Raw genomic sequence first — 27,991 nt, forward strand, 5'->3', positions numbered from 1 at the left:
ATGCTACTGGCCACTTCAATTTAACGGCTTGGCGCGACGCACCCGGCGCCACATCCTGGACACGCGACAGCTTCGTTCTCGCGACGCGGCGCATACGCTTGTCCCTTACCCTCTTCGGCCAGCGTTCCTTGTCGTGCGCGTTTTGCGGGCTGGGCTCAGCTAGCTGCGCCCCCACAGAGTCCGGCCCGCCGGCTCGTCATTGGAACGGGTCGCGGCTTCCTTCACGCTGCGTAAAGTGGCGCTTGGACGCACGCAAAACGCGGGACGCGCGACGCGACTGTGGACCCGAACGAGCCCAGCCGCCTCCCAGGCCGCACATCATCTCTCTTTTCCTGCCTCCGTCATCCAACCCAACTCCCACCCGCCATTGCTCATGAGCACATTTCCTCCTTGCATTTCCTTAATCTAAGTAGCAATGGCGGACCCCATCGGCCTCCCACTGTCCCAGGACGACCTGTTCGACCAGATCCCCCCGTCTTCGCAATCGTTAGCGTCATCACCTCCGCCGCCATCCTCACCTCTCCGGGGCCGCAGCAGCAACAAGATCAGGAAGCCTCCGCCTATTACTCCCAAGCGTTTCAACAAATTCTTTACTCCTAGGACTACCAGAAGCAGCACTGGCCATGGTGCCTCCGGCCGTCAGTTGCGTGACATCACCCGCAATGCTGTGAACCGGAAGAAGGCCACTCCCAGGCGCACTGTCGTCTTTTCGGACGCCAATGTTGCTGACTCCGAGAACTTCGTCACTCCTAAGCTTGGCTCCAAGAAAAGGAAGCTCCTACCTTCGCCTGAGAGTTCCCCTATCCAACCATCGCCCTCTAAGAAAGCCCGGAGTTACACCCATACTGTCAATTTCGATATTGCCGAGGATGACGAGGTAGCTTCGGATGCTGAGACGACAATCCTTGAGGAGAACGAAGAGGAAGAAGAGGAAGAAGAGGAAGAGGAGGTGGAGGTCTATTGCGAGCCAATTCGTCGCGCTCCCATTTCCAACACCTCTGGTCGACTCCTTACTCGGACGTTTGGTGGTCGGCGTGGAACAGGACGTGGAAAAATCTATGATCATTGTGGTGATTGGAGGGATCAGACGGCCAACTTTTACACTGGAAGGGATGATGTTCATTCTTTCCCGTCAGATATTCCGTTCTGTACTGCTGCATGTAACAGTACGTGGCCCCCCTGTAACTGGTTGGTGTTGTCAAGCTAACGTGCATCACAGCTAACTCCTTGGTTGCCATTGGAGATGAAGACGGAACCATCGTATTGTTAGAGTCGGCTAAAGCTAGCACTCCGCCTTTCGAAACCCCTTACGTCAAGTTTAAGCCGCATAGCAACGCTGTTATGGATCTCGCTTTCTCCTCCGATGACCTTTTACTCGCCACGGCCTCTGGTGACCAGACTGGCCACGTCATCGATGTCAAGACTCAGCAAAGCATTTTTGTCCTGGGTGGTTCCACCGGTCACCAATCGTCTGTTAAACAGGTCCGATTTCAGCCCGGAAACGATGATATTGTCGTCAGTTCGGCCCGCGATGGCAGTGTGCAAATCTGGGATCTCAGGGTCAATGGATCTCACGGCGCTATTAGGAATCTCATTGGTTTCGATGGACAGTCAACCGTCCAGGAGAGCAATTGCCTATACATTGGCCCCTGGAACTCAATCACTGGAGCCCACGCTGAGCGCCATAGTGTGGGTAATGTAGCATCGCATGCCAATGCAGCACACAGGTATAGCAACTGCCTAGTATTTCCAGCTTCGCTTACCTTGTTGCTAATGTCATAGCAGGGATGGTCCCTCGAAGGGTGAAGTACCTGGCCGTCGTGGCGATGTATCCATTACGGCTATTTCCTTCCTGAATTCACCAGGCCGCGAACACCTCCTGCTTACCGCCTCTGAAGCCTCTACAGCGGTGAAGCTCTGGGATATTCGCGGCAGGTATAACCGTCGCGCAGTTCCCATCGCTACTACCCGTCAACCAGAGTCTCACAGCAAACATCGCCACTTCGGGATCAACTCACTTTCACTTAACGGTGATGGTAGTCGCCTCTATGCTCTAAGCAGAGACAACACCATCTACGCATATTCGACGAGTCACTTGGTCTTGGGTCACGCCCCTGAGCTCTTGGCCACCAACAGTGACAAGAGGAAGTTTGCCAGCCCCGACAAGGAAGGTTTAGGACCGCTCTATGGCTTCAGACATCCCAGGCTCCATGCGACCAGCTTCTGGGTCAAGACTTCAGTCCGCAAAGCCAAGGGGGATAAGGAGGAAATGCTGGCCGTGGGCTCGAGCGATGGTTCCCCAATCTTGTTCCCAACTGACGAGACAATGCTCAAGCGTACCATTGCGCCATCTTCGTCACGTCCATCCACGTCCGACTCTACGGTTGCCGGACCTCGCTCGATCCTTCGTCGCAGCATGTGTTCCTTCCACGGTCGTATGAACGACACGATTCCCATCTATAATCGTGGTACGCCGCTTGTGCGGGGTCACCAGAAGGAGGTTACGGGCCTGACTTGGACGAGTGAAGGCGAGCTTATCACCATCGGCGATGACTACACGGCGAGGTGCTGGCGTGAGAACCGTGAGGTTGCCAGAGACCTCAGGGTCGGTGGCGAGGCTGGTGGTAGGAGGTGGAACTATGGCTGGGCAGATGTCGGCGCTGACTACGACGACGACGATTGAAAGACTGTTCCAGGCTGGAAGAGCTACACAGGAGCTCAAGTACTGCTGCCAATGCGGGGTAATCAGTAACAACAGTCCTGCTTTACTGTACCAACACCCGCACGGATCGCATGAAGGGAGAATTGCCGTTTGGAGGGGGGATAATGGAAAAGATGCTGCCAATGTGCATCTGCGAGGGAACCTAAAAATTATTAGACGAAGAGGAGTTGCAAGGAGGAAAGGTTAATAATGATTTGGGTTTGGAAGAAAGGAGAAGATTAGCAAGATCTGACGAGTCAAGAGAGCCACGAGACGAAAGTCGTGGAACGGTTGCCTACAATGCTGTAGTTGTTTGATACCCCGTAGAAAGAGGTCGGTTATGTTGGTTAGTAGAGAGCGATATGTGCTGCGTGAAGCTGCAGCACTATGGAATCGAGACGGATATTCTATTCAACCAAGCATTGCCTCTTCGGCTTATGAGTACGTGTCCGCTGCCCCCTTTCCTGCTTTGACTGGGTTCACATGCATTCCATTGTTAAAGAATGTAGGTTCGGTGACCCGAAGCGGGGTCGTCTAATACAACAAGAGGTGCAGCCGCGGTACAACAAGAAGTTTGCGTCATCGAACCCATCACTTCAGCTCAAATCCAGAATATCCCGCTGCAGCACAGTCCCTCAGCCGCGTGTAGTACGTCTGCACGCCACCAAGATACAGCAATGGCTGTCTCTTCTTCCCCGGAATATTATCACCCATGTACCACTTCAGTCAAAGTCAGCAAAGACTCGAATAATGCTACGGGAAGCTTCACTTACGCTCTTAGTTTCCGGCAACAGCGTCTTTGACGCAATGTCATTGACCAGCTGCACCCACTCACTCTCGCTCTCGGGCTTCGGATCGATCCTCTCCAAGCCCCGGCCCCTCATATAGCGCATGACGCCAGCGATCCAATTGCCCTGCAACTCTGCGCACGTGGGGCCGTTGCAGAATGCCGTCGGAGCATGAGGGCCGTAAGTAAAGAACATGTTCGGGAAACCCGCGGCGGACATTCCGAGATAGGTGCTCACGCCGTCGCGCTCCCACTTCTCCTTGACGCTCTCCTGGGGGCCCGCAGCGCCGGTCCGGCGGATGTCGATCTGCATGATGCCGCCGGACAGGGCGTCGTAGCCGGTGGCGAGGATGATGCAATCGAAGGGCCGCTCCTCGCCGTCTGCAGTGCGAATACCATTGGGCGTGACCTCCTCAATAGGGGCGTCGTTGAGGTCGACGAGGCTCACGCGGTCCGTGTCGTTGAAGACCTCGAAGAAGCCGTCCTCGAGCGAGATGCGCTTGCAGCCGAAGGCGTGCGGCTGCACCATGGGCGCCAGCTTCTCGCGCACGGCCGGGTCTTGGATGCGGGCGCGCGTCTTGTCACGCCAGAAGGCGTAGGCCTCGCGGTTGGCGGCCGGGTCGGTCAGCAGGTCCGGGTAGGCCCCGATCCAGTACTGGAAGTCGCCCTTGGTCCACAGGTCCTCGTACGTGCGGCGGCGCTCCGAGGCGCAGTCGTCGAAGGTCAGGCGCGGCAGAAAGTCGAAGTCGAAGCCGGTGAAGGTGCGGGTGCGTTGGGCGTAGAGGGCCGGATAGTCGCTTTTGGGGAGCTCCTGTCCCTCCTCGGGGCTCGGGAAGTGCTTCTGGCCCATGGGGAGGGCGAGGTTCGGCGTGCGCTGGAAGACAGTGAGGTGGCCGGCCGTCTTGCTGAGCTCTTGCGTCAGCTGCACCCCCGTCGCCCCCGTGCCGATGATGGCGACGCGCTTTCCGGCAAGGTCGATGCCTTCCTTGGGCCAGTAGGATGGGTGTAGCCACACGCCTTTGAAGCTGTCCAGCCCCTTGAAGTCGGGGATATACCGCTTTGCGGCGAAGCCCACGTTCAGCAGGAGAAACTTGACCTTGAACACCTCGCCCTCCTTCTGCGTCTTGACCGTCCATCGGTTCTCTTCATCGTCAAACATCGCCGACGTTACCGTGGTCTCGAACTGCGTGTCGCGGCGTAGGTCTAGCTTGTCGGCGACGTAGGCGAAGTAGGCCTGCAGCTGGCGCCAGCCGGGGAAACGATTGTGCCACGACCAACCCTTCCACAGCTCCTCTGGCTGAGAGAACTCGTAGAGTGGGACGCTGCTGTCGACTCGAGCGCCCGGATACCGGTTCCAGTGCCAAACGCCGCCGAAGTCGGTTCCGCTCTCGACCAGCCGCACCGAGTGGCCCTCCTCGCGCAACCGGAACAGCTGCCACACGCCGCCGAACCCTGCACCTACGATTAGTGCATCGAGCTCTATCACAGACGCCATTCCGTGCGGATGTGTGTTTCTGACTCGTGCTGGGAATCGTAGCGTTGGAAAGGGAAAGTGTGCTTGCCGTGCAGTGAAAGCGTGCGGGGCAAACTTCGGATTTATACTCGAAATATACAACCAAATCCTCTGTTCCCACTTTGCACAAATACGTCAGACGGCACATCTACTATCGTATGATGGTATTTTGTCATAAGCTTTCAACTGATTTAGATATGGGTGACTAATGAAGATTCCTTCCTATAAACTCTGTCCGAAAAGACACTAAACCTATAAGGGTACTATAGAGCGGGCTAGTGACCGAGGGGATGACACTCATATGCACTTACTTGCATATCTGTTTCAGTAAGCTACAGACCTAACCAACGCTGACCTCACTCTCATTACTGTAAACCGTATAGGGCGATAATCCATTCTTTGGCTGGACCTCTGGAGCCTGCCTTAGCGCCGGATCTCAACGGGAGGAGTAGGACGTATGTCCGCCATCCCCAATATAGCGGCGTAGTGGGGTCCGCGGAACATCTTCCCTTCTTGTCTGCCAAGTGTCTGGAGGTAATGGTATAGACAAGAAAAACCTGCATACACGGGTGGCAATTCTATATCATCCTTGCGAAAAAGAATCCTTCAAGTATGCCAATTGCTTGCGTGGTCATTTTAGATCGCAGCCCTCGTCCGCTGAATCCTCTTATCCTGCAGTCTTGTGGAATTGACAAGACACGATGGCTCGGCGGTGCGGGCCGCAGCTCCACAAAGGTAGGCGGGGCCCCAGTGTGCGGCTACAGCCCCCACTTATGGGGTGACTCCTCCACTCGGCTAGATCTGGCTTCTCGTCCCGCGAAGTTCAATATTCGCAACCCGGTAAAAGTCTGGGGGGGTACCCAGCACCTTCTCGGGCATTTCGCCGGACTTTTACGTGTGCACCGATATGCTCCAATTGTCCTTGGCAGACAAGGCCCACCAGCCTTGGTCATAAGAACTCGAGATATGGGCCCTTAAATTCATATTTGGATTACTGTAGCAGAGCGATCTTCAAATATGACGGTCTGGAGAAAGACGGCCAGGCTGACGTCATTGCCGGAGAATTTTGGACCAATCTAGCTCTGTTGTACGACACAGTAAGCTTCTCAAGCATCTGACAGTATAAAGCTTCGGGCTTAGCACAGATGATTGATAATAGATTCGGGGTTATCGCGCGAGTGTTGCATGAGGCATTTTGATGCTAACAGCTGATGAATTAGAACACCTGGATCCATAATATTCTTAGCCTTGCAACTGTTTCTCGACTATATTTAGAAATTACACCATCTGATATTAAGATTCTGGATACTCTTATAGCCGTTGAGAGTATGGTGTTGCCGCAATATTGAACTGTTTGTAACCGTTCGACTCATCATCCCGCACTCCACTACGACTTTGTACATCGACAGCCTCACCCGCGCCAGTTTCCTCCAGATTAGTCTTTAGAAACATGCCTTCACAACTTTTATAGGCAATGCTATACGGTCCTGACCCCGCAGACCCGAAGTAGGCTGGCGGGCGCTCTGGCACATTGGATGGAACCTCCGGTTCGAAAAAGAATTGAATCCGCCGTTCCGTTGGCGGAACGACGTCCTCCTCGCGCATCCCAGCTTCTTCGATCTTGATGATGGCACGAGCCACCCTACCCGCTCGTCTCGAGTCAATCATCCCCTCTCGCCTGCACAGTTCCTCCATCAGCACGATGGCTTGCCGTCGGATACGCGGGTGACGACATTTGAGCGCGGTGATATACAGAGGGCTCACAAGTTCCGCCTCGAACGTGAATACTTCGTTGGGATGATCACGGCAGCGTTCATTGCGTTTGGAGATGATATGGCCCGCGAGGGAGACGATCTTGTCAAACTCTGGGAAAAGGGGATCCCAGGCGCACTCGTTGCTTGCCGTCAGAACTGCCATAGTGTTCTGTACCATGTAGAAGTGCGCTTCGAGGATGGCTAATCCTTCTTCGAGATTGGAGAATTGGGATGCATCGGAGCTGGCTTGGTGGCGTAATTTCGAGCGCGTGAGCGAGAATCGTTGCCACCATTTGGCGGCCCGGAGCTCGAGCCGGACTTGTTGGATAATTTCGGCGGTCGATATGATTCCAGTGTACTTCATAGGCGTTATTGACCATATAAATCGGATCCCGTCGTTCATGAGATCAGTAAGCCCGTCTCGCGCTTCGGAAAGGGAGTCAAAGGAGGTGAAATCATCTACGTCGGTGCTCTTCAAGTGGATGGTTGGAGTCACTTCCCCTATGATATTTGAGAAGATTGACAGGCGACAGAAGATTGGTGCCAAATCGTCGTGAATGATTTGTATATCTGGTTGGAGGTGGTTTGGCGTATGGTCGAAGTTGTTTTCAAACGAGTGGAGGATATTCAGCCCAGATACCACGTGTGACATGGCAGCTCTGCTGTCTCCACGAATGAATTCAAGGCATGTGAACAGCAGACATGTTGATAGGTAGATCAACACAGACTGCGGAGTGCCTAAGTTTTGTTGGCAGAGATGATGAATGGACTTGTTGTAGTGTCGGAGGATTGAGGCACTGTCCGTTGGCTGACTTGAGTCTGTATTTGCTTGGGCCTGTTCGTAGGCCGAGCTAACTGCGATGAGGGCGTGGCGGATTGCGGGTTGCCTCTGGCTAAGCTGAAGCACGGTTCGCTTCCAAAAGCTTTCCTCCAACCATCCAGACAGACGTATGGCAGCACAAGATACGAAGAAATCCAGTGCCCGACGCTCATCGGCGTTAGCTGGAAGACTAAAGATTTGGCGAGATGCCGAAGCGCTGGCAAGGACCTCTCTCGACGTGTGTTTTTGAGGGTTGGCATAACCGAGGCACATGCGGCCGCTTGTGACGCATCTATTGTTGGTAGCTTCCTAGTTAAATCATCTCAAGAGCTTATCGCACAGTGATTGCAACTAGCACCGCATGAAGCTACTCACTTCTGGCATTCGGGCTTCCTCTTATCGCATTTCACGCTTCGGTTGCTACAGAGGCTATCAGCTTGCATTCCCACCGTCCTTTGAACCTGGCACAAACCGGCAAGTATTGCAGGCATCTGCTGTCTCCGCAAGGCGCTGACGGGCCGCCTTCGCAGGCAGTTGCGCTTTCGTGTGACCAGGGGCCAAGGTCATATGGTGTGATATGTCGAAAACCTTTCAGGAGATGGATACCGGTAGTTGACAGTTCTTACCCCACTTATTCCTGTCGAGATTACGAAAACCATACCATGTTTAGAAAAGCGCCTTGACAGGAAAATGTCATCAATTTTTGGTGAGACCAGCTCATGAAGGAAAATAATCAGAGTGGCACATGAAAACAATATTGATTATAACCAGAACTTTTAAAGCTTTAATTCTGCTCATAGATGGTCAATGAACAGAGTAAGGTCATCGCACACGTTGGTATTCAGCCGGATCCAAGTCCGGTCGACACAGCCGATACCCGACGATAGTACTACGGTTTAAAATCACGCAGGATGTCAGCAATACACCAGAGCTATGAATGATTCTACAGTGAATTCATCAAGCAGAACAGTACTTAAGAGTACCTTGACGGACTCTCGCTATTTTAGACGCTCTTATACCGCATATTCCGTTGCCAATGCCATCTTATTGGCTGTATTTTTTCTGAGCTCGAAAAATCACCCGGTTTTTTATATTCACCATTGCTGTAAACGTGCTCTAGTATCTTACTCCTCATTAGCATAACGTGTCCAGAACTCCTCAATTTCAGCCGGATAGCCGGTCCGCCAGAACTCGAGCATCCAGTCAGGCGCGTGCCTCTCCGCAATGTCCAGCCAGTATTCCATTTGCTTGCTCCTCTCCCCAACCCCCGCGAAGTGCACGAGGAAATCACCACGCCGCGTCTGATGCGGCTGTAGTGTCTCGTCCTGGTGGCCCTGGTATGCATTGAACCACCGCTGTGGTACATAGACGGTGTTCGACTTGAACTTGTCCTCGTCGAGCAATTTTTCCATGGCACTCTGCTCGGTGAATCTAAGCTCAACGCCTGGCCGATAGTAGCGGAAACCCAGAATATTACTGAAGAGCTCAATGCTCCACTGGTTCACGCGCACCAAGAAAACGCCATTGTTCAGCCCGTTCCAGTCCTTGGTGACGATCATGTGCACATCGGTCTCCTCCTCGGGTGGAAGGAAGGCTTGCACGGGAACGCAGGGATTCAGGACAATGGTGTCCCGATCGACCCAGAGCAGCCAATGCAACCTGTCTTTTTTCGGCTTCCTCATCTCGTCTAGTAGGACCGATAGAATGAAGGCGGGCTTGTTCCACAGGTCGTCAACAAGTCTCTCACGCAGAAGTAGAGGCCGTAAGCCATGTATTTTGTTGTGGATGAGGTGTGTGCGCTCCGCTCGTTCATAGATGGGCCTCCTTTTTCCAAAGAGAGCAGAGCATTTTCCGATGCGGATATCTGAGAGCGACGACAAGGAGCCGTTTCGAGAGGATAGATTGCACAACAATTCTTCGGGAGAAGGCTGCTCTGGAGGTGGTGGCGGCGGTTTTGAATAATACCTGTGTCGATCATTAGAGAAGGAGTAAAGATGAAGAGGTGTTTTGGGTCACTGACAGGGATAGCGCGTTTCTCCTCGTGAAAATTGTTATGCCCACAATCAATAAGAAAACGCTTAGAAGAAGCGGAAGAAGCTTCATTCTCAACTGATCAAGAATTTGAAATTAGATCGATGAAGGATTGATGAAGCATGCAAAAGGCCCAACAGAGAATCTCTCGTGGTGAATTGATGATTCACAAGGGATTGGTTGACTTATCTACTAAGAGGAGATGGGACCTTCATCGGAGAACCTTGGAAAAATGGATAGCGTTAACTTTGGCACTTACTGGAAATGTCTTTGTTTATTGGTTGAGGCTTTACCGGTCCCTCGTTGAACTACATCGACTCGTTGGGCATCCCCCACCTCAAGTCAGCGATATCTGCCCACGGATAGACCATGCTCTGCTATAATTGATTCATCAGCCTTACTGGTCGGTCTTGCTTCACCGGCATATCCTGTTTGTTCTACTCGTTATGCGCGGCCTGCCCCTTGCTGCGCGTTTTACTTCCATACGCTCTCTGCCCCTTGCTACGCGTTCTGCGCCTCGGGTGCAAACTTGAAGGCTTTCAAATGTAAAACCATAGTAGCATGATAACCCGTTCTAGAAAGGCGATATTTCTCTATGCTCTTGTATGCTCAATTGTTCTCTAATCGACAAAGACATGATGGAGCGGATTTACCAAAACTGTAGCTTATATATGCTTTCGTCTTCAGCTTCCCAATGTGCTGTTGTTTCCTGCTTCTCAGGTGCAACATTGGGACTAACGTACCGGTCCCAAGACAGCTTGATACATTGCGTCCGATTCGGGAAAAGCGATGGTTCCAGGCCGAACGAAAGGTGCAAGCACGTATCTCAAAGATGTTTGTTGCTATCGCACTATTTATCCCTTCCTTCCATGCTATTTTAGTAAGATGCCACCAACTCGCTTCTATTTTGAACCAGGTTGGGCGCACAAGAAGGCCACTTTTGCTGTTGTGTGTCCTCCCCTGAGCTGTTCTGATTAGTAGGTGAGACCGGCAGAGAACACGAGAATGTTTCAACAACATGATTGGACAATAAGAGGAGGATAAGAAGTCTTGGAATAAGCGAGGCTGATCTGAGGCACAGCACAGCTCGTCATTCCGTGTAACCACGTGGCCAACAAATCAAACTTTTGCGTAGCCTTGTCGTTTTGCGCAGCCTTGTCGTTTTGCGCAACTGCGAGGAACGGTTTTGTAGTTGATCCCATATGAACGGCCCCCCCGCACCCCCATTCCCACCTTCTGTGCTTCAACCACCACTCCTCCTCCTACCTTATCCATTCACCATCAAAGTTCTCTCTCAATTGTTGTTGAAGTCCATCTCCCCGCAGCTTATTCAACATACCACCGCGCAGCGACCGCTATCCAGCCAAGTTTTAGTGTCCTGATCAGCGCCATTTGGACCTGCGAAGGCAGTTTTCTTTAATCATGCCCCGCCTTGTCGTTATAAACCTCAGACCGCCTTCATCGCACGGAAATTTTTCACAATGTCGCTCAAAACAGTGTGCTCATCTGGGGAATCCCTTCATGGTACGAACAAGCCTCAACGGAAACAGAAATCGCCTCGGTTTCCAGTATGGAGCTTAAGTAATATCTGCGGGAGCAGGAAGTTTATGGAGCACTTACGGCCCCGTCTGGCATGTAAGACAAGGCGGTTTCGAGCGGGGAAGGATCCTACCACACCTCTTCAGCCACTGCGTACTTACATGACTCCCCATTGCTGGCTCCCGGGCCACGTAGAGAGAGATAGACTCACGTGGCACTTACATTGCCTACAGCCAAACACAGCTGTGCCCAGATCATAACACAGACAATCGGACGAACCTCCAGAAGTTGTTCTGTCCAATAGCTCAGATTCACAAGAGACGAACTCTGTCTCTTTCATACCAATTAGCGACACTGAACACATAAGCAAGCATGCGCTGCAAAGAAACACGTTCAAGACCCAGGAAGTCCCCACAATCCCTGGGTTCTAGCCATGGGGTAACCTTCGTGTGCCCATATTTCGCGCGTTGCCCTCAAAAGCGCACCAAGCACGCTTCCTGCTTCCACCCTGGATTTACAAGTATTTCGCGTCTAAAGTAAGTGCCGTCACTAAGTACTCGAGTTGCAAGGCATAAAGCTTACTAAAGAAACCCTATTCAGAGAACATCTATACCGACGGCATCTCTTGCCACCTGGTCAATGTCCAAGGTGCTACGTGGTTTTCGAAAACGGGCAATGCCTGCAGGATCACCTTCGGGACAACGTCAGATGTCAGATACGCGATTCTTCGTCAGAGGGAATATCTCTTGAGAAAGAAAAACTTCTCAAGAGCAGGAAACGATACTTGAATGAAACTGAAGAAGAGAAGTGGAAGCGGATATACCGCATCCTATTCGGGAATGTTGATGAGAATGACATACCATCCCCATGTGAGTATGTTTCGTTGTTCGTTCGATGAACCGTTACTTCCGTATACAGACTGCCAGTATCAGGAAGACTTGCAGTCAGATTCATTTGGAGAATATCAAGCTTTCGTCCAGGAACATGGGTCCGAAGTCATCCATGCAAAGCTCCAAGATCTGTCAAAAAAGGTCATGCTCAATGAAGAACAGCAGAACAGTGTCGCAGCTCTGGTACATTCTCTTCCGAAACATCTGCTGGAAGAATACGGCACATTCCAGAAGTCTAAGGCCAAGAGTCTATCATCAACATCTGTATGCCGAACTGCTCTTCCCTCCGCTGTGAATGGATCTGCGAACGAGGAACCACCATCAGACGGGACTTGCAACTCCACTGAAGCAGAGCCTGCAAGCTTCCACTCGGGCACTACACCTACAGACCACGGGCACGGGTCAGGGATGCCTTTGTTTGAATGGAATGCCATGCCAAATTCTTCAGAGTTCCTTCCGTCCCATCCAGATAACCTGCCACTGGATGATCTGCTTGAGCAACAGTATGACCTTTTACCGGCGACTGACTATGGAGGAGATGGCGTCTTTTCATTTCCTCCCATGGACTTCTCCCTTTAACTTACGACGAGTCTTTTTAGGCATTTGGGGCCAGTGGATATTTCAGTATGGTGTACATTGCTTGGTGTGTCAGTATTTGTGTAATATTTGGATTTTATTGGCGTAGCGAGATGGCACTTTCTCAGGGTTGTCATTCTTATTTCTTTCCCCATTTCTCTCAGCATTATGTATGTAACGGCCATAATTGATGAATCTCAATGATTAAACAATGTTTGCAGCATGTTTCAAAAATATTTTCATTTACCATTAAGTTTTACTTTTTAGCCTCGTCATTCCGAGGCGTCTCCGCTATTTTGATGACACTAATCTACCTGTTGTTCTCCTCCCACGGCTCGCCGGTGCAGTTGAAGCCGATGGGGCCCTCGACGTTGGAGCACAGCCAGTTGGCCGGGGCGGTCGAGTTGACGGTGTCGAGCAAGTCAATACCCTCGATGGTGATGCCGGTGCAGGGGCTCTTCGCGCTGCACTGAATAGCAGCAACGACGTCGCTAGTAGTAGTACCGGTCCAGTTACGCATGACCATGTCGCGGATGTTGAACTCGCTCGTGTCGCAGCCGCCGGTGGCGCCGTTGTAGCTGGTGCACTGCGTCACGGCCATGATGCCCGAGGCGTTGCGCAGCTCGAAGTTCTCGAACGTCATGTTGGCGGCGTAGCCGAGGCCGCCGCCGCCGCCGTTGGGCGGGTAGCCCGTCGAGTTGCCCGTCCACGTCTTGACGTACACGCCGTAGCGCATGTTGTTGATGATGATGTTGCGCGCGGTGACGTTCTCGATGGTCTCGTAGACGCCGTCTGGAAAGGATGTGCGGTCAGTGGGTGTTTGGAGGGGAAGACGGTGTGCATGGATATGGGCATACCGTATTGGCCAATGCTACCGATGGCAACGCCGAGACCGGTGTGGAACTCGCAGTCCTCGATCAGGATGTTGGTGCTGTTGGCCTTCGTGGAGATCGAGTCATCGCCGTTGTCGACGATCCACCTGCGGAAGGTGATGTTGTTGGCGTAGACAGTGTCGGCACCATCCGTCTATTTTTTTTTTTGTCAGTATTCATGCAATTGGATTCGCGGATAGAAGACTCACGTTCAGGGAGGAGAAGTCGAAGCCGACAGCCTGCTTGATGTCGGTGCTGTTGATATAAATATCCTCCAGGAGGATATTCTCCGAGTGAATGATGGTCATTGTCCTGTTCTCTTAGTTATTTGTTTGCAAGAGGGTTGGTGCGGTTACTCACCACATCTGGCTCTGGACAAAACGAGTAGCCTCAAAGACGCTGTCCTTCGTACCGGTGATGGTGATGGCATGCGGGCGGCCCTTGTAGTTGTTCGTGCCGTTGACGAAGTCATACCAGACCTGGCCGTTGCCGTCAAGGGTGCCGTATCCGTTGCCAGTCCACCGCAGGTTCTCTCCACCAAAGAGCCAGGCGCTAGACTGGTTCTGGTAGCCGACAGGGAGAGAAGCGTTGAGCCAGTAGGGGATGTTCGTATCCCAGAGAAGGGTTCCCTGGATGTCAACATCGACGTTGCTCAGGCCGGTCGTGTTCATGACGGACTTGACCGTGTAAGTCTCGTTCAGGAACACGACCTTGCCGCGGTTGGCGGCATCGTTGTGACCGCACTTGTGGAACGCCTGAATGATTGCCGGGGCCGAGTCGGTGCCGTTGGGAGCTGGCTGGACGACGCAGGTGTTGTCAGGGGAAGTGTCCTGGGCGAAAACAAAGGCAGGCACACAAAGTGCCGCGACAAGCGAATTGCGGAGCATCATGGACAGCGAGAGGAGCGGCCTGCTTCTGCATACGAGGCGTCGGGATAACAGTTTGCTTTATACCAGTGCACTCGGGTCAAATCGCACCGCCTAATGGCACCCCATGGCGTCACTGGGGATTCTTATGTGGGGAAGAACGGAAGTTTGCATGCTGATCTCGGCTCGTAGTCGGCTTGCCGACTCCGCAAAACAGGGACGCATAGAGACGGGCGTTATTCCCGCATTGATGAACCATAAGTCCAGGACCAGGCAAACAAGACACGGTGCGGAATCAGCTCGAGCCGCCAAGGCGCCTCCAGAGAGCCACGGACCCACGACAAGCCCATCAAGACGACGAAGAGCGGATAAGCATTGAGGCGCATCGTCTCCAGCCGGGGGATCAGCGTCCGGTAGTCATAGCGCGGGAGGAGGCCTTGGTGGGGCCCCGCGGCTTTTGTCGTTCGGTGCTATTGCCGACAGGCTCCGAAAGCGCAAGTGTGCCCGCTGTTTTGCCGCTCTCTGTTCCCTGATATGTAGCGATACCCGGCTGCGTACCAATGTGGGAAAGTTCGGCGCCGAAACGGCCGGGTTGACGTCTCCACAGAGCCGTGCACTTTCTGTCGTCCGACCCGACGAACATCGGCTAACAGCACTTCCGATTTCCAGGTACTCACTGCATATAAACCACGAAAGCCTAACTTTGATATTGATCCTCGAAAGTGTCCCTGTGTACGTACATATTCCATAAAACCCCGCACGGCCCGCGGCAAAAGTCATCAACCCAAGGAAACGCCTTCAATGTCTCGCTCAGCTCCTCTTCTCCCCGCATCCCCATCGCCTCCATCGTCTCAAAGATGCGCGCCGCATACCACATGGCCATTCCCATAGCGCCCTTGACATCGCCCCTCTGCTGCGCCGAAACGCCCCATCCCATGAACAGGACCCACAGCAGGCTCTCCATCGATGACGTCGTCTCACCTGGCCACCTTTCGACGAGGTCTGACACGTCGAGCAGATCGCGCAGCCGCGCGCTGAAGACGGAATTGGCCGCCATCTCCTTGGGACCCGGATTCAGCGCCGCCCAGATATACACATGCGCCGCCAGCAGCACCGCATCGTACACCGTCTCAAAGCTGAGCACCCCAATTGCGGCGACCGAAGCGGGCGAGTGCGGCGAAGAGTGCCGCCGCTGATGCTGATGCAGCTGGTGCAGCTTCTGTCGCCGCACCAGCTCCTCCAGCAACCGGTGCTCGACGTCGTCGATGACCGTGGCCACCGGCCGGCCGCGGAAAAGCATGCTGCCAAAGCTGACTATGTGCAGTTCGCGTACGATGGTCGAGATCTCGCCGTAGTAGTAGTAATCGTCGGCCGAGTCGACGATTTCGTCGTCATCGTCTTCCTCCTCGCTGAACTCGCGCGGGAGCAGCGTCATTGAGCGTTGGTGAGCAACGGAGGCCATGGCATCGAGCTCGGCGGGGAGCGGCAGGAGCGGCAGCGGCGGCAGCGTCGGGGCCGTAGCATTGGCAGCGCAGCAGAGGTACTCGATCCACTTGATGGTGCGTTGGGCCAGGTGGGAGAAGGTAAAGATGCCGCCGCGGGCGGCGACGAGGGCCAGCATGCCCTCTCTGTGGCTCTCGGCTTCGGCCCAGTGGCCGATGAAGACCTTTTCCACATACGTCAACATTGGTCGCCTCTCATCTGACGCTGGCAGGACTCACTTCAACGACGCTCAAGCCGCCGACGGTGGCGACGAACGAGTCGGTGATGGGCTTGTCTTCGCCCTTCTTGGGCATGCCCTCGCGCACGGCTCGGATGGTCCAGGTCAGGTACTTGTTGGCCGTGACGGTGAGGCAGTCGGTGTTGCGGGCGAGGTTCTGCAGGATCTCGTAGACGAAGAGCGTGTTGTAGTAGCCGGCGGGCTCGCCGTAGCAGAGATGGTACTCGGTGTTCTCCCACTGCACGCGCTCCCGCTTGTAGCGGTTGCGGTCGCAGACGAATATGTCTGATGCCATCAGCACAAGAAAGAGCAGAGGAGCAAACGACTCACCGTCGGTCATGGGCGTGGGGCCGGGGTAGTTCTCGAAGACTGGACGGCATCAGCACTCAGCACGGCGGGCGGGCTTGCAACAGTCGCGCACAGTATCTCATGGCTTCGTGCAGCCGCGGGCTGCCCTGGACGGGGAGCACATCGAAAGGATCAATAAGGTGCGTGTCGATGTCCGAGGTGAGGCCGGTTCGACAATCCGGGGGCAGGCGCGCCAGGACTTGCAGCTCGGGCAGATCGTCGCTGGCGCCGTCGTCGTGCTTTGCGCGCGTCTTGCGCTTCCGCTCGCTGGTGACCAGCATGACATGGCTCTTCAGCTCCTGGGTGGAGCGGTCGTAGCGCAGGGCCTGGCGGTGCTTGCGGTGGGGGCCATGGACCTCGACGAAGAGGAAACGCGACGAGGCTTGGGCGTCGGGAGCTCCCTGGCGCGCATGCGGCGCGGGGCTGCACCGGTACGGCACAATGTTGAAGTCGGACTTGCTCGCGCGCGCCTTGTGCCTCGACATTCTCGACAGAGCGCCACCGACGGAGGAGGAACTGGGCGCGGGAAAAAAAGCTGCACGTCTGTGTGGTGGGGGCGCTCTTCGTTCATATGAAAGTCGCAGTCGCCACGAGTGCGACTGTCGAAAAAGGACCTCGCCCCGTGCACCCAAGAACTCCACTTTGCTCTAGGCAACCTACACCCATGGCTGCGGTCCGCGCCTTCAGCTCGACCCGTGGGGCGTCGGGCAAGCCAGATCTCCGCGCCCGCCTCCGCCGCGCTCCCCTGAAAGGATGATTAGAATTCATTGCAGGAGGCTTGATACCAGTCCAATACGCGTACACGGCCCGAAGCGAGTCGATAGCATTGGGTGGACCGGGGGCGGAGCGTGCTCAGTCTGGGTATGCGGCATCTTTAGGCGCAGTCGGACTTGTTTCTCGATCAAGTAACTGTACTGGCCGTTTCCGGCAACGATCGTCCAACGTCGTCTGTCCGCGCGCGCCCCCAACTTGGCGATCACCTTCAGTATATTGGGAACGCTATCGCACGTAACCGCTTACACGGGTCAACACGACCACCGCTCTCCCACCCGGCCGAGATCCCATTTGTAACGTTAAAGTCATGACCCAGCAACTCCACCTTTAAATGAAATGCCACGCCATTTCCCTCGACTCGGTGCTCAATCGGGTGCGTGGTCACCCAAGTCATCCGAACCCCTCCAAGCCAATCACGCTACTCCGCCACCCGCCTCACTTCCAACTTCCCGAAAACGGACATTTCAAATCTCTGCTGATTGGTCACTATGTTATGCGTAATAGGCAGTACAAGAGACAGCTGAGACATATCCACAAGTTTCTTTCTATCACGACGCATTGTCATGCTCTGTGTTATTGATTTCGTACACAACCGCTACCATTGGACAAAACGACTCCGGCCATGCAAGCTTCCCACTCAGAGTCCATCATCAGGCCGGTAGTGCTCCATCCACCTCTGCAAGTCTGGTCAGAATCAGGGAGAAAAGAGCTCGGCTTCATGTGACACCCACCTTGTCGTGTTCCCGAGCCGAGTTCACCCACCGAAGATCGGTTGCCAGTCGAATTCTGTTCAGCGGATCTTCGTTGATGGTCGACGCATGAATCTACCGAAATGTTAGCCACAAATACGAGACTCATCAGATGAGCTCAAACCAACCATGTGCGGCTTGTGCAGAGTCACGTCTCCAGCCTCGTAGGCCGAGACGTACCACCGCTTCCCATACTCGCGTCCGAACTCAAGTGGTCCATCGCCCAGCCAACCCGTCGTCATCATATTCCGGTTGAACCCGTTCTTCGCTTCGTCATCGGTCAAACCTGCCTTCTTCGCCCGTTCGGTGAACTCGTTCTCGATCTGCTGGCCGATTTTGTCTCCTGTTGATCCGATATCGTTAGCCCCCTGCATTCCAGCACTCCCAACATGATAGCCACCATACCATCTTCCATGTAAATCAGACCTCCACCCTCCAGGCTCACGTCACCGATAGGCACCCAACCCGTGATGGCCGTCGGCTCGCCGTACCGCAGGAAGATCTGGTCGTAGTGCACGCCGATGGCCTTGTTGCCAGGGGTATTGTTCCGCAGCAGCGTCCTCCGCAGCGCGAGCGTATCCTCGCCCCATCCGCTGAATTTCTTGATGAAGTCCAGCAGCACGGGGTGCTTGCACAGGTCCTCCGCGTACCACGGCTCCGTGTGCGCCTTGATGGCCAGGTCGACGAAGGTCGCGGCAGTGTCGTCCGTCTTCTTGCCCGGGTTGGTTGCGGCGCCGACGCCTGGGTACATGTTGCGGTCCTTGGTCGCGTCGAAGATGCCGTCGACGGCCGCGCTGCCCGGTGCCAGCACTCCCGTCGGCGAGAGGTAGTTGAAGTAGGCCTCGCGGCAGCGCAGCACGTCGTCCCGCGGCAGCAGCCCCTTCAGGAACAGCACGCCGTCGCGCTCGTAGCGCTCGCGCAGCACCGACAGAGGCTCGCTGGGGTACGACGGTTGCAGGGGCAACACTTCCGACGCGGGCAGCGGTCCGTCGTTCACTTTGAGGTCGACGCCCGGCCACGCAGGAGCGACAGGCGCCGTAGTAGTAGGAGCAATCGTTGCGGTCTGCGACATTGTTTCTGGTGGTGCTCCAAGTCGGGTTGTGGTTTGGCTGTTGGTGTTTCTCCCTGCTTAAATGGGCGATAGAGCGCAAGGGCTGGTATCATTAAAAGACAGGAATAGACAAGGCGCGACTGGGGTACATGGTGGTCTGCAGCCACTTCTTATACCTTGCTGCGTCCTCTTCGTCAACGGAAAGGCATACTGCTTTAGTCTTGGGAGGGGCGAATCAAAGAATCACGATGGTGCCTGCATACTAATGTCTACCCCTCGATGGCCATGAGCTCTTCAACCAGCTGCTCCACATGTAGCACCGTGCTGTATGGCCAAGCCACCAATCATGAAGAGCAAATTCAAAAAGTCCGCGTAAGTAAAAGCTAGAGAACGGCGGCTGGGCAACCAAGTGTTGCGGGGCCCCATATCGCGGACCCCTTAGTCTTCTACGAGTTCGGTGAGTGGCGGCCCTTTCCCAAAGGCATGAGGTGGAGTTGGTTTAACAGCAACGACAGATTCAGCAGGGTTTTCCGTGCGCCGGTGGTCTAGCTTTCCCCGCATTGGCCGACGGCTGAGTCGTGTGGGGACATGACGTGGGCCAGCCGCCGAAATGGCGAACAATTCCGCTGACTAACCCCGGAGACGATTGCCCTAACACCCCGCCGTCTCCCTGAGAATTTCTCTGCATCCATTGCTGTGCAACTTGCTTGCCTGCGTTTCTGGGATGAAGAGACGCTTGGGCCATCGAAGAGCTTGGTCTGTTGGCCCAATTACTTATCATCGTCTTGCACTGACGTTTGCTCTCCACAGTGACGAATGCCGCCGCAGACATGTCAAGTGTAAGTCGTACCAGAGCGCTGTTCTGTAAGATAGTGGGCTGATTTTCGTAGGCGATGGCAAAAGACCGGAGTGCACTCCATGTATTGAGAATAGATGGGTGTGCACCACGACAATTCACGGATGCCCTTTTCGCCACGACCACAATCCGACTGCTCACTCATCTGATGCCGAAAAGCGGCGGAAAAAGCTGAAATTCAATAATCAGCCCTGGGTGGCCATCCCTTCCAAACGTAAGTTATGCAGCGCTCGACACGTGAAATGGCTGTATATGATGAGAGTTCCTAAAAAAACGTTCATTTACGAGCAATTTCATCCACTCGAGTGCTGACATCATAAGCAGTCTTATTTCTAGAAGATGGTGACGATACGTTTTTACTCGATAACGACTCAGGAGGTTCTGATGAGTTCTGCGATGATCAAGAAGCGGTCCTGCCTGAACCTGAGGCACTGGATCAGGTTGACCGCCCCGACTCTTCGCGCCGTACACCTGAGCACCTCTTGCCCGCTCAGAGAACATCAGACCTTCAAGAGGCAACCTTGGAAAATATAGATAACTCACTGCCGACTCAGCTATTTCCCGCTACAGAAAGTGGTCCCAATCACCTTTCTCCATCGCATACTGGACAAACTTTGAACAATCTCCCCGAAATTCATGCTGATGCAATTTCTCCCAATGAGTACTTGGATGCCCCTCAATGGCCAGAAACATCACCGTACAGCGAAGGCCATCGCAACTATGCAGAAGACTTTTCTCCTGCCGCCTACGATGAGCTTCATTTGGACTCTCCCTCTCCCTCTCCTGGGCTCTGGCCCTTGATGAGCAGCGATGAAGCAATACTTTTGCGGTATTTTGTTACTGATCTTGCACACTGGGTATTCCGCTCAAATCATTTTCTTCAAATGCCAGGCTAACGTGGACCACATATTACTCCAGTTCGACTTTTGCAGCAAAGACTGCCACTTCGCCACAACCGTCGTGCAAGCTTCCTCGACGTGTGAGACGCTCCTCAACGCTATTTTCGCCGTGTCTGCCAAGCATCTTAGTCTTAAGGGAGAGTTCGACCCCCTAGCCTGTGACAGATATCAGCGAAAATGCCTTCAAATTTTAATCCCAGCCCTCAATCATGAACGCTCGCTCCCAGACTCAACACTATTTGCAGCAACCGCCATTCTACGTCTGCTTGATGAAATGACTGGTATGTCTCCCCTTTTCACAAAACAAAAAAAAAGTTGAAGAGAGAGAAGCAACCTCATCTCCTGCTTCTTTCTCTTCCCCGCATTCGATAGATGTCTTCCCGTGTTATAAAGGCTATTAAAACCACCATTTCATGCGGCTGATACTTTGCTCCCAGACCATGATGACGGTCGGCACCAAGCCCGCCGCGGCCATATCCTTGACACACGCATCCTCCTCCTCTACGCACAAAACCAGCAAGACCACCAACCGATATCCGTTACGGACTCCAGTCTCCGCGCCGTCTCCCTACTCGTAACATTGCGGCAAGACATCTTCATCTCCTTCCTAACCCGCACGCCGCCGCCGCCGTCTCCGCTCGCAGACGACCACCACTATCACCACCACCACCTGCTGCCCGGTATAGCCTCTTCCTCATACGACCGCCGCCAATCCAACAGCAACGACGTCGAGAACCGCCGTCTCCACGAGGCGTCCGAAACCAACAACAACGGCCAACACCCTGTCGTCGTCGACGACGACTACACCCACGCCGCCCACGTCATCACGCTCACGGCCGACGTGCTGACCGCGTGCCACGGCAGCGGGCGGATGAGCATCGAGACGTGGCGGCGGCTGCACGCGCGGCTGGCGGCGTGGGAGCGGGCGAAGCCGCCGAGCTTCCGGCCGGTGCGGTACGAGCGCGCGGCAACGGCTTCGTCTCTGACGTCGGCGACGACGACGCCATCGTCGTCTGTGGGGGGCGGTGGTGTGGGGGAGGGAGGAGGTGGTGGTGGGGTTGCTTGCAACGGGTGTGGAGGGGGAGGAGGAGGAGGGAAAGGAGAAGGGCAGCAGCAGCAGCAGCCGCCGCGGTTCTTTCCGAGGATATGGTTCGCGAATGATTGTCATAGTGAGTATGGAGGACAACAGGGATTTCATTCGTCTTTTTTTATTTTTTTTTTCTCTCGGGATTGGAGAATTTCTCCCTTGCTTTTTGCTTCCAGCTCTCTCTCTTCGTCTTCCCCCTTTTCCTACACTCTTCCAGATACAGACAAACTAACTTGCCCTGACAACACATGTAGTCGGCGCCCAGCTCTACTCCGACGTCTGCCGCATCCTCCTCCTCGTGCACGACCCCTCGCTCCCCACCCTCGGCCTCGACCGCGCGAAAGCGACCCAGCGCGTCGACGGCAAAGTCCGCGGCTACGTGCGGAGGATGTGCGGAGTCGCCGTCTCGCATCCAAACTGCCAACCCGCAGCTTCAGTCACGGGAATGGTCATCGCCATGTGTACGCAAAAGCCCCTATTCCCCGTTCGACGTCTCCTCTTTCCTCGTCGAGTCTCTTCTTGCTTCTTCGGTGGTGGTAATGGTGGAGAATTGAGCCACACGGCAAAATTTTGCTGACGCTCGTTTGGATTTAATCAGGTGGCGACCGGTTCACTGATAGAGAGGAGCAAGAAGAGTTACTCCGCATCATCGAGAAATCCGAAGCGCATCTTACTTGGCCGTACCTCAAGGCTGGCGAGCAGCTGAGAACTTATTGGGGGCGGTGACCTGAGATCTTCCATCGGCCCAAGTCCAGGCGTTCCGGAGTCATTGTCTGAGGAAAGGCGAGCGTGGGAGTTACCATAGTATAAATTTATCAGAATCACGTTTCAAGCCATCTCCAGCAGGAGAAGAGCATAGAGGCCTCGATGAGACCAACTCCACGCAAGGGAACATGCATCATGACTTGAAATTCATATCAAAAGCCACCAAGACGGCAAACACTGAATAGTCATCCACTACTGGCAGAACAGTTGTGGAGCGTTCGATAGATGAGCAATCAGCTGTCATGCTGCTACTACCTTCCACCCACCCTGTCGATCTTCCCACCTCCTCATCAGGTATGATCATCGATGTCGATCCATCATGCTAGATTTCGGACCCTGAAGATCATTTCAACAAAAGAAACATGACCATCCCTGTCGCTCATCACCACCCACTACAGCTTACATGTGCCACAAAGCAGATTGAACGAGTGGGCAAACAGCCAGAATCCCGGGGGTATCGATGCCGGAGACAAAAGCACAAACTTCGGAAACAAGCGAAGGAACAAGAAAAAAGAAAATGAAACACGCCACTTTCTTCTCACCCTGTCTTCGAATATTCGTCTGAGCGGATTGGAAAAGCCAGCTTCCCTGAACCATATAATGGGCGGGAAGAAATAGAAGGCCAATTAGAGAGGGGAAAAAAGAAATATAGCGCTAGACTACAAAGAATGTAGCAATGCGCTACATCATCTATCCAAATCCAGAAAGCCTGTATCTCAACAGCAGAATCTCGCCTGTACCATAATGTCATTAATCAAGGGCAGTCATAGCAGCCTCGTCATTATATCCAAATAATTGGAGTTTCCAAGGATATGCGGTGCAAGCAGTCCTTGAGGACGGTCGCGTCTCCGGTCCTTCTTCTTAGTTTCTTTGTTCTCCTTTCTTTATTCTCCTCTTCACGGCAACACGCCCTTTCCAACAATCCACTCGTCGCCCTCTCCCTCCATCCAAGCCGTCGTTCTGTTCTCGGGCTTGTGGATGCGCACGCACCACAAAAAGTAATCCTCCACGGCCAACAGGTTCAGCAGAACCGCGTTGCCAGTCCAAGCCAAGCCACACACGATGGCACCGGCGACGGCGTCGAGGATGAAGTGGTTGGCGGTGGCGACGATGGCGATGAGGATGGTCAGCGGGTAGGCGACGCCGACGGCGACGCACAGCACGCGGCGTGGGCTCGGCAGGCGCAGGCGCAGGCTGTTGGTCAGGCGGATGGAGAGCGAGCGGCGGTGCTGGGGCGGCAGCGGGATGGTGAGGATGGTCAGGCCGATGAGCAGCGAGTAGCCGAAATGCAGGGAAGGCATGGCGGCTGTGCACGAAAAAGGCAAGAACGCCAAGATGTTAGTCAATGACTCGCGCAAGAAAGGTACTCGCCCAAACGGGCGAGTGTTATAGTTTTTCTTTGTGCTTACCGTATTGGTTGCAGAACTTATTTTGCGTCCAGACGCTGCTCTCACCGCCCTCGCCGTGAACGGTGTCGACGAAGCCGAACTTGCGGGCCTCGTCGCCGACAGGGCCTTTCACGTTCTTGTCGCTGAGCAGACGCGGCGGCATGCACGGCCACAGCGTGAAGACGACAAAGGCGATAAGGTTGCACACGGCCATGGTGCGTCTCCTAGCTTCGTAGAGGGCGGGGCCGGCAGGGCTGCCCTCGATGCTGCCGGCGGGCTTGCCGGGCTGGCGCTCCGTCAGGCGGTTACGGGTGGTGGTGAAGTAGTAGAGCCAGACGAGGAAGAGGATGGTGCCAGGAATGTGGATAAAGGAGTAGATGCGGTTAATCCAGGTCATGACGGTAGGATACTGCAGGAAGAAATGCTGCACGTCCAGCTCCCAGAAGATGTGCAGCTTCTGCTCGATGTGGATGAGTTGTAGGGCATGCTTGCGGGCGACATTGACGGTATCCTCGACCAGCGTCAGGGCCGTGAAGGCGCGACCCAGTTGGTAGACCTGCGAGGTGTTAGTGGTACGCGTAAGAATGTGGGGAAGAGAGGAGCGCACCCAGTAGATCAGGGCCCAGTACCAAGCCTCAACCAGGAACGGGAACTTTTGCAGTAACCGGCTTAGGAAACGATCCCGGAAGACGCGCGTGTTTGGCGAGGTCACTCTGGTGCGGAAGCCCAGCAGCCGCAGTTCACGTTTCCTCCACTTGGGCTCCGTGTCGGCGGAAAGCAACGAGGGCGAGCTGGCGCGGGGGGAGAGGAGGCCATCGGCGTCTGTGGGACTCTGCATGCCCGACTCGAGGCTGTCTGGCGAGCCGCTGCGCACATGGCTGGCGTGCCGGTGCGACCGCGAGGAGGCGAAGAGGCGATAGTCGGAGTTGCGGTTCAGCCAGGTGCCGCCGAACAGCAGGCTGACCACGACGAGCGGCTCGATAAAGGCGCCCGCGCCCATGATTTCAGGCGTAGAATGTCGAGGGGATAGGAAGACGGCGAGCAGAGGGCGGATGTGGGTAGTATGCTAGGATTGGCCACAGGCTGTGTCGCGTGGGCGATATCTGTTGCTGATAGGGCAGGCGCAGGCACAGGCACTCGGAGATAAAGGCACGCGACAGCAGGCACAAGGGCGCAGGATGGGAAGAGGGGAGGAAAACGCAGCTCGAGGCGCCTCGTACAGCTAAGTAGTTGGTGGGCCGGGGGCGGAGGATTTGGTATATTACATATGGCAGCTGGCAGACACGATGCCCGGCAGCGGCAGGCAGCCGAGACTCCGGGAGGGCATGCGTCATTGTGACTGGTTGGCCGTGAAGCTTCGCACGGAGGCAAGCTCGGCGGCTTTCAGCGCAGGAGGATCGCAGCCCGGTAGCGGATGGGGCGGACCCGGGCGGACTCGCACGAGAGGTCGGCAACGGCGACTGATGCAGAGATGGTCGCGAGCAGTGGGCGCTGTCGTTGGCCGGTGGAGCGGCACACGACCAACCCTTGCCGGTGCGCACGCGATCAGCCGCCAGCCCCGGCCGCTGCCGGATATGTCGGTACGCCGCCAAGCCAGCCCGGGCCACGCTGCAGTCGCACAGCAAACGGACGCGCAGCCTGTGAAAATGTTGGGCGGCGCGCCCGTCTGCTCAGCTCTGGTGTGGTGAGGGCGCCAGCACGCGTTGTGGCGGAAGGGCGAGTGAGATAGGCGCAGAAGGAGCAGCAGCTGCCTGCTTGCCCTACCAGTGGCAGCGGCCCCGCGCTTGACAACACCATTGCTCTTATCCCAATCCAGCCCCGCCTCGCTGCACCGCTGACCTACTAACTGGGCCATGTGCAACAAAGGCCCCGCCACTGTCAGCCTGCCCGCTGGCCCTGCCGGCCCAACTATCAATCCGAGGGCGATTCGCGATTCTCGAGACCCATCGTGTCAGCAACCGCCCGTTTCGGGCGTCGGACCTGTCGGCTTCCGGCTCCAGCAATCTCCGACCCCGACTTGTGCAGCACACGCTGTTGGCTACCTATACTTGTGGACCACGCCGAGTAAGCTTAACTTCATGTCGAGGACGCAGGTGGCGCTGCCCGCTCCGGCCCCAAACACACCGCCCGCTGCGGAAGACAGAACTTAAAAGCTTTTTTTTTTCTCTCTTTCAGCTTCCGTTGCTTAGCGGTGACACCCGGCTCGCCACGGAGTTTAGCGGTCCGGCTTGCCGGGCGTCGACGCAAAGAAAAAGCGAGAACATAGAAGTGGGATGACCATTCCGAATACGACTACGATCGCCTTATAGCTCGTAGTCGGATTCTCCATGCAGACCCTTCCGGACCCTGCCGGAACAATCTTCCTCACAGCGTAGCACTGTGTAAGAATACACGTGGGTACCAAACTTGGCGGCCAACGTGGACTCCTTCTGAGCAAAGATCTGTACGTCGTGGCACCAAGCAGTTCTAATCTGATTCGTTAGCTGGCCCGCTATTCTATTCTTGGACTCGGACACTTGGAAGACTCAGCTACATGGGTGACAAAGTTCATCTAAACTGAGAACTGAGCGAGTACAGGCAGCTCTCCACCATCTAACTAAGAGAACTTGCACAAATTGGAAGAGCATGGCTTTCTCCGTCGCTTCGGCATTTTCGCCTCAAAGTCTTCTCCACGACCTGCTCCCCGGATCCGACCGGCCCGCCCCCCTCACGCCATGGACCCTGGATCTTTCCACATCACCTCCACCTCCCGCTACGGTGTTTCGGGCAGTCCGGTTCGTCCGCTCGGTCTGGTCCGATCTGATCTGACCGTTCGGTCTCGACCAACGCCCCTATTGCTGGGCGCAATCTCTATTCGATTTCCTTTTTCGTACTTGGTCTCATCATCTCATGCATGATTCCACGACCACAAACCACCAACAACTCCATTCACCCCAAAATTTTGCTCTGAGATCCAATATCGTTCCCCTCCTTCATCAACTGTCTCGTCCCAAATTCCACATTAGACAACCCAAAAAAAAATAGAAAAAAACTACTCACATCCCCCCCCCCCCCCCAAAAAAAAAAAAAAAAAAAACCCCCCCCCCCCCCCCCCCCCCCAAAAAAAAAAAAAAACCGCTTCATCATAATCCCATGCCCATCATCACCGCTACAATCACCACACCAAGCACACGATCACCCCCTATAAGCCTCGCGGTACCACTACTGCTTTCAGAAGTACTCGTCTCAGTAACAGCTGCTGCTGCTGCCACCACGGAATCACCATCGTACTGCCCGAACCCAATCCGGCCGCTCCCCGCCGCAGGCAGCTGGTCCGGCACCGCCGCCCACGTCTGCGTGTGAACACCCTTCGTCCAGCCAATCGTCGCTCCCGCGGCGTCCGTCTGCGGGCTCCACTTGGTCGTGATCCATGTGTTTGCGTTAAGGGGGTCCGCGTTCGTGGTGGTTGCAGCGGCGGCTGCGCTGGTGATGGTCGCCGGGTTGGCGGCACCAGCGGCGGCGGTGGTGGTTGTAGCGGTGGCGAGGGTGGTGGGGTTGGTGGAAGATAGTAAGGTGGGTAGAGACGAGGTCGAGGTCGAGGTGAGTAAGGGATTGACAACGGCTGTGGTGGTCGTCGGTGATGTTGTGGAGGAAGAAAGAGCGGTGGTGGTTGAGATTCCGGTAAGCGCAGAGGTGGTGGTGGTGGTGGCGACGGGGTTCGTTGTCGTGGTTGTTTCCTGTGCTGCCGCGGCAGCGTTGGGAAGCGAGGAGCTTGTGGCGGTGGTAGTAGTAGGAACCTGGCGGAGCTCCAGATCGGCTATCGTGACTGGTGTGCCTGGTGGAGAGATCGCCGCGGCAAGTGCTCCTGAAATGAGAATGGCGGAGGTGGTAAAGGTGCGCATTATGCTAGATATTAAGATCAGGTTGATATTGTGTATATCGTAGTCGTATAAAAATAAATAAAAAAAAAGCTGGTGCTACAAAGAATAGCTAAGAAAGACTGTGATAAAAGCTCCCTCACGTAGG

At 54.9% G+C, this 27,991-nt stretch overlaps 8 protein-coding genes across 8 annotated transcripts; 2 read left to right on the forward strand and 6 right to left on the reverse strand.

The window, feature by feature from the left end:
- Positions 1–415: 415 nt before the first annotated feature.
- Positions 416–2,683, forward strand: LTHEOB_6507 (WD domain containing protein; the record flags this gene model as incomplete). Its single annotated transcript, XM_035515771.1, has 4 exons — positions 416–1,166; positions 1,220–1,727; positions 1,786–1,935; positions 2,041–2,683. The coding sequence occupies 4 exons, from the start codon at positions 416–418 to the stop codon at positions 2,681–2,683; spliced, it is 2,052 nt and encodes a 683-aa protein (XP_035372542.1).
- A 609-nt stretch (positions 2,684–3,292) lies between these two features.
- Positions 3,293–4,983, reverse strand: LTHEOB_6508 (Cyclopentanone -monooxygenase protein; the record flags this gene model as incomplete). Its single annotated transcript, XM_035515772.1, has 2 exons — positions 3,293–3,421; positions 3,475–4,983. The coding sequence occupies 2 exons, from the start codon at positions 4,981–4,983 to the stop codon at positions 3,293–3,295; spliced, it is 1,638 nt and encodes a 545-aa protein (XP_035372543.1).
- Positions 4,984–8,699: 3,716 nt separating this feature from the next.
- Positions 8,700–9,257, reverse strand: LTHEOB_6509 (Galactosyl transferase; the record flags this gene model as incomplete). Its single annotated transcript, XM_035515773.1, has 1 exon — positions 8,700–9,257. The coding sequence occupies one exon, from the start codon at positions 9,255–9,257 to the stop codon at positions 8,700–8,702; it is 558 nt and encodes a 185-aa protein (XP_035372544.1).
- A 3,664-nt stretch (positions 9,258–12,921) lies between these two features.
- On the reverse strand, positions 12,922–16,902 carry LTHEOB_6510 (Exo-rhamnogalacturonase; the record flags this gene model as incomplete). The annotated part of the gene is made up of 10 exons (XM_035515775.1): positions 12,922–13,403; positions 13,469–13,637; positions 13,693–13,795; positions 13,844–14,398; positions 14,689–14,803; positions 14,991–15,025; positions 15,090–16,015; positions 16,071–16,354; positions 16,400–16,438; positions 16,491–16,902. The coding sequence occupies 10 exons, from the start codon at positions 16,900–16,902 to the stop codon at positions 12,922–12,924; spliced, it is 3,120 nt and encodes a 1,039-aa protein (XP_035372545.1).
- A 926-nt stretch (positions 16,903–17,828) lies between these two features.
- On the reverse strand, positions 17,829–19,012 carry LTHEOB_6511 (Phytanoyl- dioxygenase; the record flags this gene model as incomplete). Its single annotated transcript, XM_035515776.1, has 4 exons — positions 17,829–17,867; positions 17,923–18,015; positions 18,069–18,283; positions 18,346–19,012. The coding sequence occupies 4 exons, from the start codon at positions 19,010–19,012 to the stop codon at positions 17,829–17,831; spliced, it is 1,014 nt and encodes a 337-aa protein (XP_035372546.1).
- Positions 19,013–21,020: 2,008 nt separating this feature from the next.
- On the forward strand, positions 21,021–22,559 carry LTHEOB_6512 (Arca-like protein; the record flags this gene model as incomplete). The annotated part of the gene is made up of 4 exons (XM_035515777.1): positions 21,021–21,027; positions 21,184–21,915; positions 22,088–22,294; positions 22,432–22,559. 4 exons carry the CDS (start codon positions 21,021–21,023, stop codon positions 22,557–22,559), a joined length of 1,074 nt encoding a protein of 357 aa, XP_035372547.1.
- A 935-nt stretch (positions 22,560–23,494) lies between these two features.
- On the reverse strand, positions 23,495–24,986 carry LTHEOB_6513 (Integral membrane protein; the record flags this gene model as incomplete). Its single annotated transcript, XM_035515778.1, has 3 exons — positions 23,495–23,904; positions 24,008–24,542; positions 24,594–24,986. The coding sequence occupies 3 exons, from the start codon at positions 24,984–24,986 to the stop codon at positions 23,495–23,497; spliced, it is 1,338 nt and encodes a 445-aa protein (XP_035372548.1).
- A 2,122-nt stretch (positions 24,987–27,108) lies between these two features.
- On the reverse strand, positions 27,109–27,867 carry LTHEOB_6514 (uncharacterized protein; the record flags this gene model as incomplete). Its single annotated transcript, XM_035515779.1, has 1 exon — positions 27,109–27,867. One exon carries the CDS (start codon positions 27,865–27,867, stop codon positions 27,109–27,111), a length of 759 nt encoding a protein of 252 aa, XP_035372549.1.
- Between the last annotated feature and the right edge of the window lie 124 nt (positions 27,868–27,991).

Source organism: Lasiodiplodia theobromae, assembly GCF_012971845.1.
Source record: "Lasiodiplodia theobromae strain AM2As chromosome Unknown scaffold_19, whole genome shotgun sequence".
NCBI classification, from domain to species: Eukaryota; Fungi; Ascomycota; class Dothideomycetes; order Botryosphaeriales; family Botryosphaeriaceae; genus Lasiodiplodia; species Lasiodiplodia theobromae.